A 16,148-nucleotide genomic window follows, 5' to 3' on the forward strand; every position below is an offset into this window, starting at 1 on the left:
CACAGACATTGCAAACATTGGCGATTGGTATCGGATGGCAAACTGTGATCGTTTGAATTTGAAATGATTCGAAACACTCGTTACCCCTCCGCTCGCTCGAATCCTGATCGTCTCAAGCTCGTCTCACGTGTCAAGATCGTCTCAAGCTCACAACCCGCTTGATCGTTTTACGATCGAGTGATCGTTTTACTAACTCGCTCTTCCGGCATTGAGATCGAGCACTGACTCGTGGCTTGGCGCTCGGTCGTCGATCGAGTAAAAGCGATCAAATAACCCAACACTAGCAAATAGTGAAAGAAGGAAATGGAAACAATAATATTGTCTCGTGATCAATTAAATATTTTGTGATAAGATCAGGTTGTGATTTGAGATTAGGAATGTTATGAAAATGCTCGTTTTCTTCTGACGATGATATATCTAAGATTTATTTAAAACGTGTCTCAACTTTCCACCGTGTGAGTGTAATATGACACCCTGACTCAAGACTCAGGGATCCACCCCCCTCTAAAAAAAAAAAACAAGAACCCGAGAATCAGATATAATGAGATATTACTTTGTCTTTTCCACGAGAGACTAGCTTTTTAGGTGGTGCGCAAATAAAAGGTTTATTTATTTCTTTTCATTCTTTGACATAATCTTAGTCACAATAGCTACCTGGAAACCTACTGCAGGTGATACATCTATTATCTAGCCAAAATAATCTGTGGAGAGTTAACCCGACAATAGTAAAAGCGAATGATTCTGCTGATTCAGATTTTCTAGAAAAATAAAACAAAAACAATGTCTATCGTTCAAATCAAAGGCGCTGGTGGAAACATAGCCCTTGAAAGAACATCTTTTTTAGGGTCGCGGATTCCATCTGAAATTCAGGCCATGATAAAACATTCTCAGGACCTTGACAAAGACACATTTACAAAAATATTGAAAAGTGAGTGTCTTTTACTTTTACAATTAGATAATGGTGATAATATATTTTTGGGGGGTTTATTTTTTTTTAAATTTATATATCTATATTGAGTGTGTGTGTGAGAGAGAGAGAGAGAGTTGGGGGGAGAGGGAGAGAGAAAGAGGGGAAGACGGGGGGGGGGGGGGTAGTTGTGTTTACTTTGGCTTTAGAGGACAAAGTGTTGTACTGAACTGTGACTGTAAACCATTTATGAGTCTCATGTCCGGCATAGTCAGTTTTCCTTTATGCCTAAAGGTTACCGCTCATCTATGTTACATATTTATGAATTTATTTATTAAAATCCTTTTCTAAGAGAATTGTCGTATCTAGTTAGGCTGCCAATAGCAATGAAGTCATGGTAAATTCTTGATAGGAATAAAATTGTGAATAGCAGCCTTCCAGTAGGAGCAGTTTATATCATCAAAGTTGATTTAAAGATGTGAACAATAAATAACTAATACAGTTACCTCACCTCACCACATTTCATCTCCTGACTGTGGTGGTTGTAGAGATGAACTACCACTACCACTGCCAAAATGACCACCACAACATCGTCGTAACAATACATCATTAGTTCTACCTCTGCCACATTCACCCCACATCATCACAACTGCCTCTACTACAACCACCACCATAAATTTTCATAAAACAAATACAATCACCACCACTACAACAGCCACCACATCATCATCATTACTACAACAAACATCCCTACCATGCATACTATTACCATGACTACCACATCACATCATCATCACCACAATCAGTGCTGCAACTACTGCCACCACTACATCATCATCATTACCAAAACAGTATTCATGTAATTTTGATATTTTTGTATATAACATCATTCGGTTTTGGAGCTTTAGTCAATTGAAAAAAGATGCTTTGGGATGGTATTTTACAATATTTCTACAATTAGTACACTGTGTAAATTCATGTTTCGGTCTTAAAATTCTTGGTGGACCACTGGTCTCTTTAAATCCTATGATCCAAATGTTAAGTAGGCATCTTGTCAGTCCCACTAGCTCAGTTGGCGGAAAATTTGCTTCACATTCAATGGGACTGGGATTGATCCCGGGAGAAGTCAAGATTTTTATTTTCTAACCTCCTTTGTCCACCCAGCAGTGATTGGATAGCTTGGTCTTTTACATTGGCAGAAAGTGCATTGTGGTAGACTAGCATTCTATCCAAAGGATAGCAAGCAATCAACGTTCGATGTTTAGCACTTTAGAAACTGGGATAAACCTACTCAGAATCAGGAACCTCTGTAATTGGGAAATGCAATTAATTTGGACAAAATCCAAGGGATAGGAATTTTCTCATTTTACTCGTATTTGAGGTGAACATATGAAATTGTATATGGTTCTTGCATCGCAGGATTTTAATGATTGGGGAAATTAGTATATTTTTTGTCTTGGATAAAAAACGTTTTTTTTCTTAAAGCTGTTTTAACAATACAGTTAGGTAATTGCGTTTGCACTGCTTTTCATCTCATTTATTTTTTCAGCCATTATTTTCTTCCATTTTCAGTTATCATTTCTGTCATTCAAGGGAAGCAGCCACAGTATGACAAATTAAAAACGTTGATAAATGACAAAATGACAGCAGAGAGATTTGCTGTTATTTACTGTGGAATGGACCAACTCGTTCGGAAAGCATTGAGACTGCCTGCTGAGTCTTTAAAAAAAGAAGTTAGTTTTTGTTATAAGAATATAATGTTAACTCTAAATCTAATAGGTTTTAAGTTTGCATGTGTGTGTGTGTGAGAGAGAGAGAGAGAGAGAGCGTCTGGATGTGTGTGAGTGTGTGTGTACTTTTTAGTTGTATTGGGGGTCAACATATTTAATCATAAAAAGCATGATACCTTTATTTTGATGATCATTTTTCATTATTATTGACATCCATCAAATTGTTTTATAAATAATTTGTTAAAGTTAAAGTGTTTATTTTCAATGTATTTTTCAGCACTTCATACACGACCTTCAAGAATTACAGTAAGTGCCATGTTGACATAGTTGTATTCTAAATTTTGGATGGCCTTGGTTTAGTTTGGCCTTCTAAATTATTAAATAGCCATTTGTATGGTTCCTATTGTCATCTTATAGTTCGTCCAAAGGTTATCTTTTTGACTTTCACAAATTCCCAATCCATTATGATCACACTTTCTTTATTTTGACCTAACAGTTGGTGCATTGTAGATGACTCGATTTTTATTTCTATCCTTTCTGCTATACAGAAGTGATAGAAGATTCTTTAGATTTTGATCTGTAATTGATATAGAAGAAAATAATTTATCAGTGATTTACTTTCTTCTTCGGGGTGTCTTTTTTTAAATTCTTTTTTTTTTTTGGGGGGGGGGGGGGGGTCAAGAGAGAAGTGAGACGAGATGTGCAATGAGGTAAACAGAATGAAAATTGGCTCATCAAGATTTTTCAGTCTTTATTTTTTTTACCCTCTGTATCCAATACAGTCCATGTTTTTACCTTCTGTATCCAATACAATCCATACTGCCTTTAAGAACAGTCATCAAGAGGAGGCTTAGACGTGCTTGAGTTCAAAGCAAACATGATCCAGATATTTTCATTAATTAAAATTCAATAATTATTTCCTTTTGTTGGTCAGTCATTTTTGCAAAACACCATGCGATGTTGTTGCGTTATTTACCACTACTTGTCTTAGTGGCGTTTGGTTCTGTTTTTAGTTTTGTCTTTTCTTTCTTTAATTCTATTTTAATTTTGCATAATTTTTAATGGTAAAACTATAATAAAAACATTCAATTTGGAAACCACAGAGTAATTTTTCATAATGTAGAATATTGGTGTTGATGCTTTACTCGCAACCAGCATTTAGGTCTACTGTACGCAACACTCACCCTCTTTCCATCTCTCTTTCAAGCACTCAAAGATATGATGACTTGTTGTTCAAAGGGCCATGAAAGGGAGTGGATATTAACAATCAGAATCAGATATGGTCTTGTAATGAAGCGTGTCTGAAGCCAGAGTTACCATGCATAAAGGCGTGTAGTTTATATGGCAAAAATTTTGATGGAGTCTGAAACATCCTTAATGGCAATGTGTTTAAAGACGAATTATTATAAAGTTAATATAAATTTGCTCCATTTAGTCAACTGTTGGCAACTATTTATTTATTTTTGTATAAATTCTTAATGTACTTTTAAATTGTTTACTTTTTCCCAGAATGCCAGAAAAATTCCATGACGACCTCGTTAAATGTGTGTTTGGTTCATTACGCTCACAACTAGATCAACAGATGATTGACTCCCGTCCTCGATTGCCATCGCTAGAAAACCTAGATTGGAGAGTAGATGTAACAATTTCTACAGGGTATGGATGATCATATATTTCTGTTTTCAAGATTTGATCTTTTCATCCTCAAAGACCAAGCATGAACGCATGGAATATAAGACCTCAATTGTTTTCTTCTGTTTAGAGAATTCTGTGAGAGAGCCTGCTTTGCTGGTATAATAGTTAACTAGTTAACTGCTACTATTACTACTACTACTACTACTATTACTTCTACTACTTTTACCACTTCTACTAGTACTACAGTTCACTCTGCTTAATCTCACATCGGTTAATAGCACACTTCGCTTATTCGATAAACATTCCTGAAAAACTGGAATTTTTTTTCTATATAAACGCTCTGCTTAATCAAACACCTTCTCCTCTTAATCGCTACGCCTTGATTCCATCTTGATTGGAGAAAAATATCTAAAAAATATACCAGATAGAGTAATGAAAATGTGTTTCTCATTGAACAGTTTTCGCACATTAATATTGCATCACGCATGAACAGCTTTCCTGTCAATGCGATTCCACTGTCCCTCTGACCACGACTAGGTCAGACGCACAGTGCCTGTTGACAACAAAGGATTATCTGACGCGGCACTCGCTGTCTGGATCATTAGTGTGAAACGTGATTGCACTCCACTAAATGATGGGTATTTGTTTACATTGTCTGACCTCTTGATTGCAATTCCCAACTTGTACATTGTTTTCCTCTACTGGGCCGTGAACAATAAGAAAGGGTTACAGAAAAGGCTTGCGTCTCATCTTTTAAATTGATTCATACAGTCTGTCTACTCATATATTCATTTAATGAATAAAGCTGACAAATAGATTTTTAAAAACCAAATTAAACCAATGCCTTTTATGGTCATTGCCTCATTTGAAAAAAAACAAAAACTTAAAGACTGCACCACTTATAAAAGATTATGCCATCACAATTTACCATCATTACAGCAATGGCCAATAAAATGTGAAAATGAAAAGAAAAAAAAAAAAACAAACACCCAAAATTAAAAACAAAAACTTAAATTTTAAAAAATCTAATGAGGTCATCTCTTGAACATGGCGATCCCTAGCCCACAGAAAACTCAGAGGGGAAGGTCCTACATGAATGGCATATGAAAGCTTGAGCTTAGAAGTTATTCTTAACTTCTCCGCTTAATTGACACACTAACCTGAACTCTCAATGGTGTGCTATTAAGCAGAGTCCACTGTACTACTACTATTACTACTACTCAGTGCTGATGGTTTTCTTTGGATCTGCGGAAATCCGCGATTTTGGAGCCAAAGGGAAAATTTCCTCTTTTTTACTATCCCATTTCCTTCTTTTTATTGGTGCTGATATGGCTGATATGAATTTGCAGATGACCTAGCCCTCCTCTCACACCGCATACAAGACATGCAGAACAAGGTCACAGCCCTGAAAAAACAGCTCAGTGAGTTGGTCTCAAGATTAGTGAAGAGAAGACAAAACTACTGCACTTAACTGCCAAACAAGAAACACAAATGACTATCTCTGGCACAGCAATAGAAGATGTCAGGGAATTTACATACCTTGGCAGCAAAATCAGTCAGTCGGGTGGAACTGATGAAGACATCATCGCTAGAATCAAGAAAGCGCGCCAGGCCTTTGCAATATTGAGACCAATATGGAAAGCATCCAGCATATCCACAAACAACAAGCTTAAGATATTTAACACTAATGTTAAAACAGTCCTGCTCTATGGGTCAGAAACTCAGCGAACAACCTTGACCACATCAGCTTACATACAAACTTTTGTCAATCGCTGTCTTCGACAAATACTCCGGTTGAAATGGTTTGACAAAGTGCCAAATGCTGATCTTTGGACAAGAACAAATGGATGTCCAGGTTAGACACAGAAAGTGGCGATGGGTTGGCCATACCCTGCGGAAAGAGCCCTGTAATATAACCAAGCAGGCCCTTGAATGGAACCCACAGGGCAAGAGGAAACGGGGTTGCCCAAAACAGACTTGGAGGAGAAGCCTTCACCAAGATTTGTGCATCTCCAATCTTACCTTGAGTGAGGCAAAGGTCTGTGCCAAGGATAGAAGAGGATGGAAGAGTGCTGTTGAGGCCCTATGCTCTGCCAGGAGCCTAGAGGCATAAGTCAAGTAAGTCAAGATATGGCCTAAATGTGTTGCAGGCGTCGTAAAACCCTTAAAAACAAAAACTACTACTACTACTAGTACTACTACTACTACTACTACTACTTCTACTGCTACTACTACTACTACTACATCATCATAATTATTGATGATAATGATAATACTTTGGTTTTCACAATGCAATCATTATTGATTACACTATATCTGCGGGTGGTTGGATGGGAGCATCACCCCTGAATCATATACCTATGATGTTCGCATGGGTGTACAATCCGATAGTGATGTCGTTTCTTCTTCTCTTTACTAGCCTATCCTGCTTCTTTGGTTTGTGATTGTATTTTTGACAGGGGATATTTTTTTTTCTGTAAATCTTCTGCCTGTTTGTTCTTGGTTATTTATAATTAAGCTTATGATATCTTTAGGTTATGATTTTGATTTATATTTGTACTATATTTGTTAGATTGCTTGTTTTTTTGTTTCAGCGGTCTCTCATATAACCTCAATTGTGTTGGAAGAGACCTAAAGCAACAAACAAACAAAAAACACTATATCTCATTTCGTTATGGTTGATTTTCTTGTTCCAGTGTTTTGAATCGAGTGCTTGTCAGAGGGATCACTATGGGAATGACCTTGTCAGATGGATCCATTAATAATTTTGAGGTAAGTAAATGCTTCCATGTACATTAACCTCACAAAGAGAAAACTTCTCAGGGCCGTACTTTTAAAAGGCGTGCTGTCAGTCGCTTAAGCTTTGGAAAGTGTCTGTGTGACCCCAACATAGAGAATCCTTGCATGTAAAACAATCTGTCTGTATCTGTACTTGGCTTTGTTTAACAAACAAAAAAATGCGCTCTAGTTGTTAGAAGGGTTGTACTTTTATGTAATGATTTGCCTTGGCATCTGACATTTTAGTTTATAGATGTGTTCAATATCATTTCTTAAGCTTCCCGAGACATTGGTTTTATCTTGCATTTGTGGATAGTTGCTTATGATATCTTTAGGTTATGATTTTGATTTACATTTGTACTATTTTTGTTAGATTGCTTGTTTTTTTGTTTCAGCGGTCTCTCATATAACCTCAATTGTGTTGGAAGAGACCTAAAGCAACAAACAAACAAAAACAAGCAACAAACAAAAAATAGAGTAAATCATTGCAAAAAAATTCATCATACTTTTAGGTGTTTCACAACACCATTTCTTTTATTTTAATTGTTTTTGCATTTATGAGGCTTTGGCTTTGACTTTGTATATCAGTCAAAGTGCAGGCCTGCAAATCTTCCAACAATTGTCGGATTTCCGACAGTACAAATTTGCTAGATAAATTCTGTCAAGTCTCATGGTAAAAAGAAAAAGAGAGAAAAAAAATGTAACGTCAAAAGACAAAACAAAAAAGAAGGGAAAAAACAAACAAAATCAGTTTTTTATTCCACTCTAACAATACAAAATTAATATTAAATAAGAATTTTCTTTTATAACGCTGCTGATCTTTACTAAAACATGTATTTTTGTTACACAGATGTCAGTGTCCAAATTTCAAGACCTGCGATTTCAAGTTGCATCTGTTTTGGCAGAGATGGAAAGATTAGAAAAGCGCAGCATACTGAAGATTAAAGATTGAGTCTAATATTGTTGTGTGAGACTGTGAATGTGAAGTATAAGATGAATGACTCCTCATGCAAATTATATTATTGTATTCCCTTAGATTTTAAGAGATAAATACTCAACACCAATAGGAAAATTCCTTCATAATACTAGTTTAAAGACCCAGATTTGCTTCATTTTTTTCTTTTTTTTTTTTTTTTTAAATTTGTCTCAGAATTTTGATTGATGAATTATTCTATATATTTGTGAAAAATAAAATAAGATAAGCTTTTTATTTCTCGAAGTTATCAGTTGCTTGCCCATAGCTGATATGTAACATTCAAACAATTTGCTAAAGTTTTTGAATAAACTATATTAAAAGCTTTTCTGCATGGTGCTCTGGAGAGTTGAAAAACATGCAGTTATCCGATTGTGCGGTAATCCAATATGTGAAGGGAGACAATCCTTATTGACTTTAAGGTACCGTCCACACATGCATTGAAGCACCGATCAATGCAGTGTGCCATGCACCTCAGCCAATCGCATTAATGACATTTGACAGTTTACTCAATTTTTCTAGTCTTGTCCAGACCTGCCAACCCTTCATATTCAAAAAGTGGAATCAGAAGGTCAGAAAATAGGAATTTGAGACAAAAATATAGGATAATTCCGTATCGAAATGACCACCAACTTTGCCACAAAACACATAAAGACACAGCTGGCAAAACTACATATCACATGTATTGGAATGGGGGAAGGGGAAAAGGAGTGCAAAAATTTTCCTACTTAATTCCCTTTTGGCAATCATTTTGTAAAAATTCACCTTTTTAACAACTCCCCATCCCTCCATTTTTTTTCTTCTTACCATCATCATCAGTATTATTTTTGAAAATCGGAAATTTATAGACAATGCAGGCATTGTAGAAAAGGAAGAATGAAAATAGGAATGATTCCACCAAAAGTAGAAGGGTTGGCAGGTGTGCTTGTCCCAACACATTCCCCATAAAACAATGCTTTGACCCATCACAAGCTTGCAATGTAAAATAGGTTGAAGTCGTCAGGGAGGTGTGAACTCTCAATAACATTACAACACCTTGCCCGGCCTGGCAACCACTAAAGGTTCGCCGTGATATCACACATCTCCATGTGTTTCCATTGTCATTAATTTACACTGGTCATAAAACAAAAAGTAGAAGATTGTCGTCAAAGAGCATGCAGTTATGAAGACTTATTAAGTAAGGAGACACAATGGCTGAGTGGTGTTAACTCTCACTTACGGATTAAGACACTTTGCATAGTCTGGCGAACGACGAAGATCACCATTTAGCAATATGTAATTGGCCTTTGAAACAATGTTATTATGGCACTATCACATGTGCCCCATAAGTTATGATGTGTGAAAGTACGTATCAATGATCAATAGTCTGATGTCCCGTCGCCCGGCAATGGCGGCCATCTTGGTTCTAAACAAAGAAAATCATTACTTTTTATTCTTCATGCTGGCTAGAACTTTTCATATACCTTGTGATCAGAATGTGTAAAAGTCAAAACATGATCAAATTTATGGGTTTTTTTCTCCTCTGGATACGCTTTTATGCTCGCCGGGGAAATATTTCATACGGGCGTCCGCCATTGTTCCGATAGTTTAGAGCCGGTGTTACTAAGTTACCATGCGTCATTAGGAAGGAAGTGACGCTACGACTGTTGAAAAGTGTTGTCATTGATTTGCACTGGTTGTAAAAATATCAGATGGGAAAAGTAGAAGATGGTCAAAGCAGAGTGTGCAGTTATCTGAACCTTTCGTGCAATTATAGACATATTTTATAGAAAAAAAATGTCACCCAGGAATAGTGTGCAGTAATGCGATGCATGCAGAAAAGCAATGACAACTGTATTATTTTATTTTTAATTTTGAAATTGGCAAGCCGTCACATTTTGGAATTCTTTCGATGTTTTGTTTCTAGGCTTTCTTCATCATCATTGCCTTTTTCACTCTGGGAAAGTATAAAAGTTCTAGAATTACAATTAAAGCCCCCTAGAAAAAGTAGGACAAAGGGGAATGTTACAAATAGGGAATAGGTGTAGATTCCAAGAGCTTACCTGCGGGTGGTTGGATGGGAGCATCACCCTTGAATCATATACCTATGATGTTCGCATGGGTGTACGAACCGATAGTGATGTCGTTTCTTCTTCTCTTTACTAGTCTATCCTGCTTCTTTGGTTTGTGATTGTATTTTTGGCAGGGGATATTTTTTTCTCTGTAAATCTTCTGCCTGTTTGTTCTTGGTTATTTATAATTTAGCTTATGATATCTTTAGGTTATGATTTTGATTTACATTTGTACTATTTTTGTTAGATTGCTTGTTTTTTTGTTTCAGCGGTCTCTCATATAACCTCAATTGTGTTGGAAGAGACCTAAAGCAACAAACAAACAAGAGCTTACCATCAATGTACTTAGTTTGAAATCACCTAAAAGTCTCATCCAGACACGAGCACAGGTTCCCAATAAGAGGAATACACTCAAATGCTTACATTATGAACTCTAAGCAACAAGTATAATAATACATAACAGAGAGATGATTTACAAGGGAAAAAAAATATCATCTCCCATAACAATGACTATGCATTTGACTGTTTCCCTCTCAGCCAGGGCCAGGACAAAACCAAGTAATCTCATTCCAAGACGAAGACAGAAGGCAAATTGGAAAACAGCTATAGAGGGATATTGTTCGTTTTTAAGGGTTTTACGGCGCTTGCAACATATTTAGGTATTATCAGCGCCAGAAAATGGGATAGTATAAATTCTAGAATTACAATTAAAGCACCCAAGAAAAAGTAAGACATAGGGGAACTGGGAACAAATAGGGATCAGATGTAGATTCCAAGAGCATACCACCAATGTACTTAGTTTGAGATCACCTATAAGTCTCATCCGGACACAAGCACAACATCCCAACAAAGAGGAATACACTCAAATGCTTACATTATACATTCAAAATAGCATATAATATTACATAATAATAGAGAGATGATTTCCAAGGAAAAAGATATCATCTCCCAAAACAATAACTATGCATTTGACTGTTTCCCTCCCAGCTAGGACTCCGGCCAGGGCCAGAACAAAACCAAGTAATCTCATTCCAAGCCAAAGACAGAAAACATGTTGGAAAACAGATATAGGGGGATAGAAGACACAGTTTGTACCCCCCTGCCCACTATGGGCGGTCAGGAACCCCACCCAGCTATAGTTATAGAGGGATAGAAGATGCAGTAAGTGCCTCCCTGCCCACTTTGGGAAGTCGGGAACCCCACCCAGTCACCCTGGATCAGGGTATAGGCCACAGACAAACAGTTTCCATCCTTCTCTATCCGATATCCCGACCTAACATTTTTAACTTGTCCCATGTCTTATAATTCAAAGTTTTTTGTTTGCCAAAACGTCATCGGGTCAGCAGTCCTTTCGGTTTTGTCTGTTGTCCTTCATAAATTCTGTCATTGCAGAAACTCTTCGGTCGCCCAAGCTAAAAAAAGGATTTGATTTGTCCATCTGTGTTTCTGTAACAGTGAGTTTTATGGAAGGGGTGTTAACCCTTCGACAACCCCCATCCTGGAGGACCAGGTGACTCAAAAAGGAGGAGTCACACACCATTAGTCGCCTTTTACGACCTGCAGGCTTGGCATTAGGCTATTCTTGCACCCTCTCTGTTGAGGGACCCCAGACACCACGTTTTTATTTGAGACTACTCAAACTGTTACAAAAACAAAGACATAGTCACAGAATACAGCCAAAGCAACACCTAAACATCCAAATGTAATATTTTATGAACCAATGGCTCTGTAATAATAAGACCCCACCAAACAAATATATTTTTAAAACCATACAGCTGGCTACTGCTTTTAGAGAAAGTCCCCAATCGAGTGTCATTCTAGGTATAGGACAGATGGGAAGAGAGGAAAAGGAACAGAGAAGACGGCAAGAGTTGGCTTTCCTGGTCAACCATGATAATACAATACTTGCTTGATTCTAACATGTTCTCTGGAGAAGCCAAAAAGTGTTTTGTTTTTAAGGGTTTTATGGCGCTTGCAACACATTTAGGTTATATCAGCGCCAGTAAAAAGGAAGAAAATGGGATAGTAAAAAGTTCTAGAATTACAAATAAAGCACCTAAGAAAAAGTAAGATACCCGTATAGGGGAATTGGGAACAAATAGGGATCAGATGTAGAATCCAAGAGCATACCACCAATGTAGGGTTGAGACCACCTATAAGTCTCATCAGGACACAAGCACAAAATCCAACAAAGAGGAATACACTCAAATGCTTACATTAAACATTAAAAATAACAAATATACTAATACATAAGAGAGATGATTTACAAGGAAAAAAAATATCATCTCCCAAAACAATAACTATGCATTTGACTGTTTCCCTCCCCGCCAGGACTCCGACGAGGGCCAGGAAAAAAACAAGTAATCTCATTCCAAGACAAAGACAGAAAGCATGTTGGATAACAGATATAAGGCGATAGAAGACACAGTATGTACCTCCCTGCCCGCTATGGGAGGTCAGGATCCCCACCCAGCCAAAAAGTGTGCTAGAATCTGAGCATGCTAATGGGAGATAATGACTTATTATTATAATATAGATAAAATTTGGTCACCCAGCTCCTGCGTGCTTTATTGCTGAGTGTGCTGGAATTCCATGTGTTAGAAGAATCCAGTGAGTAGGTAGGTACTGTAGTAATAGTTATAAACATTTATGTCGCGCATATACCCCTCATTGGACATTTAGAAATTGGGGAGCAACACTGGTATAGGAAAAGTTGTGTATGAAACAGTTCGGGGTAATTATTTAGGATGGGTTTTTTTCTTGTACGTTTTTTCTGCTTTGCCTGCAGTTTCATCCTACACTTTTTATGATCTTTTGTTTTTAAGGGTTTTACGGCGCTTGCAACACATTAAGGTCATATCAGTGCCAGTAAAAAGGAAGAAAATGGGAAAGTAAAAAGTTCTAGAATTATAATTAAAGCACACAAGAAAAGGTAAGACAAAGGGGAATTGGTTCAAATGGGAAACAGATGTAGATTCCAAGAGCACACTATCAAAGTACTTAGTTTGAGGTCACCTAAAAGTTTCACCTAGACACCAGCACAGGATCCCAATAAGAGGAATACACTCAAATGGTTACAAACATATGTTAAAAATAAAAAATAACAATACATAACAGAGAGATGATTTACAAGGAAAAAATATCATCTCCCAAAACAATAACTATGCATTTACTGTTTCCCTCCCAGCTAGGACTCCGGCCAGGGCCAGGACAAAACCAAGTAATCTCATTCCAAGACAGACAAAAAGCGTGTTGGAAGACAGATATGAGGGGATAGAAGACACAGTATGTACTGGTAAAGAAGCCTGACAACTTTCCTAGTTTTGAGAAGACTACATCCACACCCCCACAAGGGATCAAATTTGTTCTAACTTGACTTCGTTTGTTTTTTGTTTTTAAGGGTTTTACGGCGCTTGCAACACATTAAGGTCATATCAGCGCCAGTAAAAAGAAAGAAAATGGGATAGTAAAAAGTTATAGAATTACAATAAAGCATCCGAGAAAAGGGAAGGCAAAGGGGAATTGGTTCAAAAAAAGAAACAGGTGTAGATTCCAAAAGCACTCTATCAAAGTACTTAGTTTGAGATCACTAAAAGTCTCATCCAGACACAAGCACAGGTCCCAACTAAGAGGAACACACTCAAATGTTTACCAATCATATAATATAATGTGTAAACTAAACATAATACAATGCATAACAGAGAGATGATTTACAAGGAAAAAAATATCATCTCCCAAAACTATAACTATACATTCGACTGTTTCCCCCTCAGCCAAGGACTCTGACCAAGGTCAGGACAAAACCAAACAATCTCATTCCAAGACAAAGACAGAAAGCAATTGGAAAACAGATAAGAGGGGATAAAAGACACAGCAAGTACCTCCCTGCCCGCTATGGGAGGTAGGAACCCCACCCAGTAACTAACTTGACTTCCATCTTTAATGTGCAAACCCGTCCGCAGTCAGGGAAGCTAAGTTCATATCAGACTATCACTGCACACAAATCGTACAATAATAGAAGCAATACGAAGTAATCACCTTCTTAAATAACGCCAGGTGGAGGTGCAAACCATTCGCGCATTTCAGAATTGAGTGTACGTCAACAAAAAGGAAAATAAGACATAAGCCAACAAAAAGTAAAATAAGCATGAACACTTTTATTTTGATCACATACCAAGAAGCATATAAGCATGTCAAAAATAAATGCACCATCAAAACACAGGATATGGAAGACTTCAATTTGTTATCCCTCCGTCCTCCAGTCGATTTATAAAAAGATATTTTGCAAAATAAATGTAAGGTAAGCTTCTTGACAATCATAAGAAAAAGAAAATTCACAATCACAACCATTATTCTCATTCTATAATTAAATCCAAGCGGCTTTAGTTTTTCCAAAATTATGCACACATCATATTCAACTTATTTCTCTGTTATGGGACAGTCTTGAATTTTGAATTGAATCCAAAATTTCATTTTTGTTTGGTGTTAAAGGGTTTTAGTCGCAACATATTTGGGTCGTTTCAGTGCCAGTAAAAAGGAAGAAAATTGGATTGTCAAAAAATTCTTTTGTTTTTTTGTTTTTGTTTTTTAAGGGTTTTGCAGAGCTTGCAACACATTAAGGTCATATCAGTGCCAGTAAAAGGAAGAAAATGGGATAGTAATAAGTTCTAGAATTACAATTAAAGCACTCAAGATAAGCCGGGTCTCAGATCACTTCACAGTCAACACAGACACAGGCACCGAGAAAAATACTGATTGTTATTTTTTTTTTTTAATAAACTCTGATATTGAAAGTAAAAACAGGTAAAAAAAATAAATGAAGCAAATGATATCACCAAAATTGAAAAGGTTATCATCGATAACTTTGTGTGATGCTATGTAAAATATTCCTGTTTCAAAATTGAAATAATGATAATGTACAAATCATAGCAATGCATCAATTATAAATTTGGTCACCATAGGCCTCCCATTTCATTTATCAAGTCGAATGATAAACAAAAAGACAAAACAAAGATCTAAGGGATATCATGAGATTCGGTAAATATAAAATATAATTCTGTTTTCAAAACATAAAAGAAAAATGAAATGGAGAAACATGTCCTTAGAAAAAAAAATTTCAGAAAATAGTATATGAAGAGTGATTTTCCTAACTCCGTTTTTTTCCCATCTTGAGATATTGAGGATTATTTTCCCTAAAACTTCTCATTTGGTCTATTGTTTTATCAAATTCACACAAATCTAAGGAAATTTGTGTGTCATTTGATGCTCAAAATAAAATTTGCATTTCAATTTCTCATGGATGAAAAATCTCAAAAAGTAGAAAAATCGACTTAACAAGTTTTGGAAAACCAGCCTTCATATATATACATGAGAGAGAGAGGGGGGGATTGTTGTTTGTTTTTAAGGGTTATACAGCGCTTGCAACACATGAAGGTCATATCAGCCCAGTAAAAAGGAATAAAATGGGATAGTAAAAAGTTCCAGAATTACAATTAAAGCACAAAAGAAAAGTTGAGACAAAGGGGTATTGGTTCAAATAGGGAACAGATATAGATTCCAAAAGCACACTATCAAAGTACATAGTTTGAGATCACCTAAAAGTCTGTTTTGTATTTGTTTTCAAGGGTTTTACGGCGCTTGCAACACATTTAGGTCATATCAGCGCCAGTAAAAAGGAAGAAAATGGGATAGTAAAAAGCTCTAGAATTACAATAAAGCATCCAAGAAAAAGGGAAGACAAAGGGGAATTGGTTCAAATAAGAAATGGTGTAGATTCCAAAAGCACACTGTCAAAGTACTTAGTTTGAGATCACTAAAAGTCTCATACAGACACAAGCACAGGTCCCCGCTAAGAGGAATACACTCAAATGTTTTACAAATCATACATAATATATAAAGAAACATAATGCAGTGCATAACAGAGAGATGATTTACAAGGAAAAAAATATCATCTCCCAAAACTAACACTATACATTTGACTGTTTCCCTCCCAGCCAGGGTTTCCCGGCTGGACTAAACCAAGTAATCTCATTCCAAGATAAAGATAGAAAGCATGTTGGAAAACAGATATATGT

The 16,148-nt window shown here is 36.5% G+C and overlaps 1 protein-coding gene across 1 annotated transcript; it reads left to right on the forward strand.

Annotated features, from left to right (window-relative positions):
* The first annotated feature begins 242 nt into the window (after positions 1–242).
* On the forward strand, positions 243–8,260 carry LOC144971110 (COMM domain-containing protein 5-like). Its single transcript, XM_078911510.1, has 6 exons — positions 243–928; positions 2,480–2,640; positions 2,915–2,943; positions 4,147–4,293; positions 6,969–7,044; positions 7,901–8,260. The coding sequence occupies exons 1-6, from the start codon at positions 781–783 to the stop codon at positions 8,000–8,002; spliced, it is 663 nt and encodes a 220-aa protein (XP_078767636.1). The 5' UTR covers positions 243–780; the 3' UTR covers positions 8,003–8,260.
* Positions 8,261–16,148: the final 7,888 nt, after the last annotated feature.

The sequence above is a fragment of the Berghia stephanieae genome, chromosome 4 (genome assembly GCF_034508935.2).
Source record: "Berghia stephanieae isolate SIO BIC M18660-M18661 chromosome 4, UCSD_Bste_1.3, whole genome shotgun sequence".
Taxonomy (NCBI): Eukaryota; Metazoa; Mollusca; class Gastropoda; order Nudibranchia; family Aeolidiidae; genus Berghia; species Berghia stephanieae.

What these genes read in the sequence shown, in the direction of transcription:
- LOC144971110 (XM_078911510.1), top strand. Translation starts at nt 781, where the DNA reads ATGTCTATCGTTCAAATCAAAGGCGCTGGTGGAAACATAGCCCTTGAA. An exon ending in ATTTACAAAAATATTGAAAA is followed by an intron (nt 929 to 2,479) that starts GTGAGTGTCTTT and finishes TTCCATTTTCAG; the next exon opens with TTATCATTTCTGTCATTCAA. An exon ending in CTGAGTCTTTAAAAAAAGAA is followed by an intron (nt 2,641 to 2,914) that starts GTTAGTTTTTGT and finishes TGTATTTTTCAG; the next exon opens with CACTTCATACACGACCTTCA.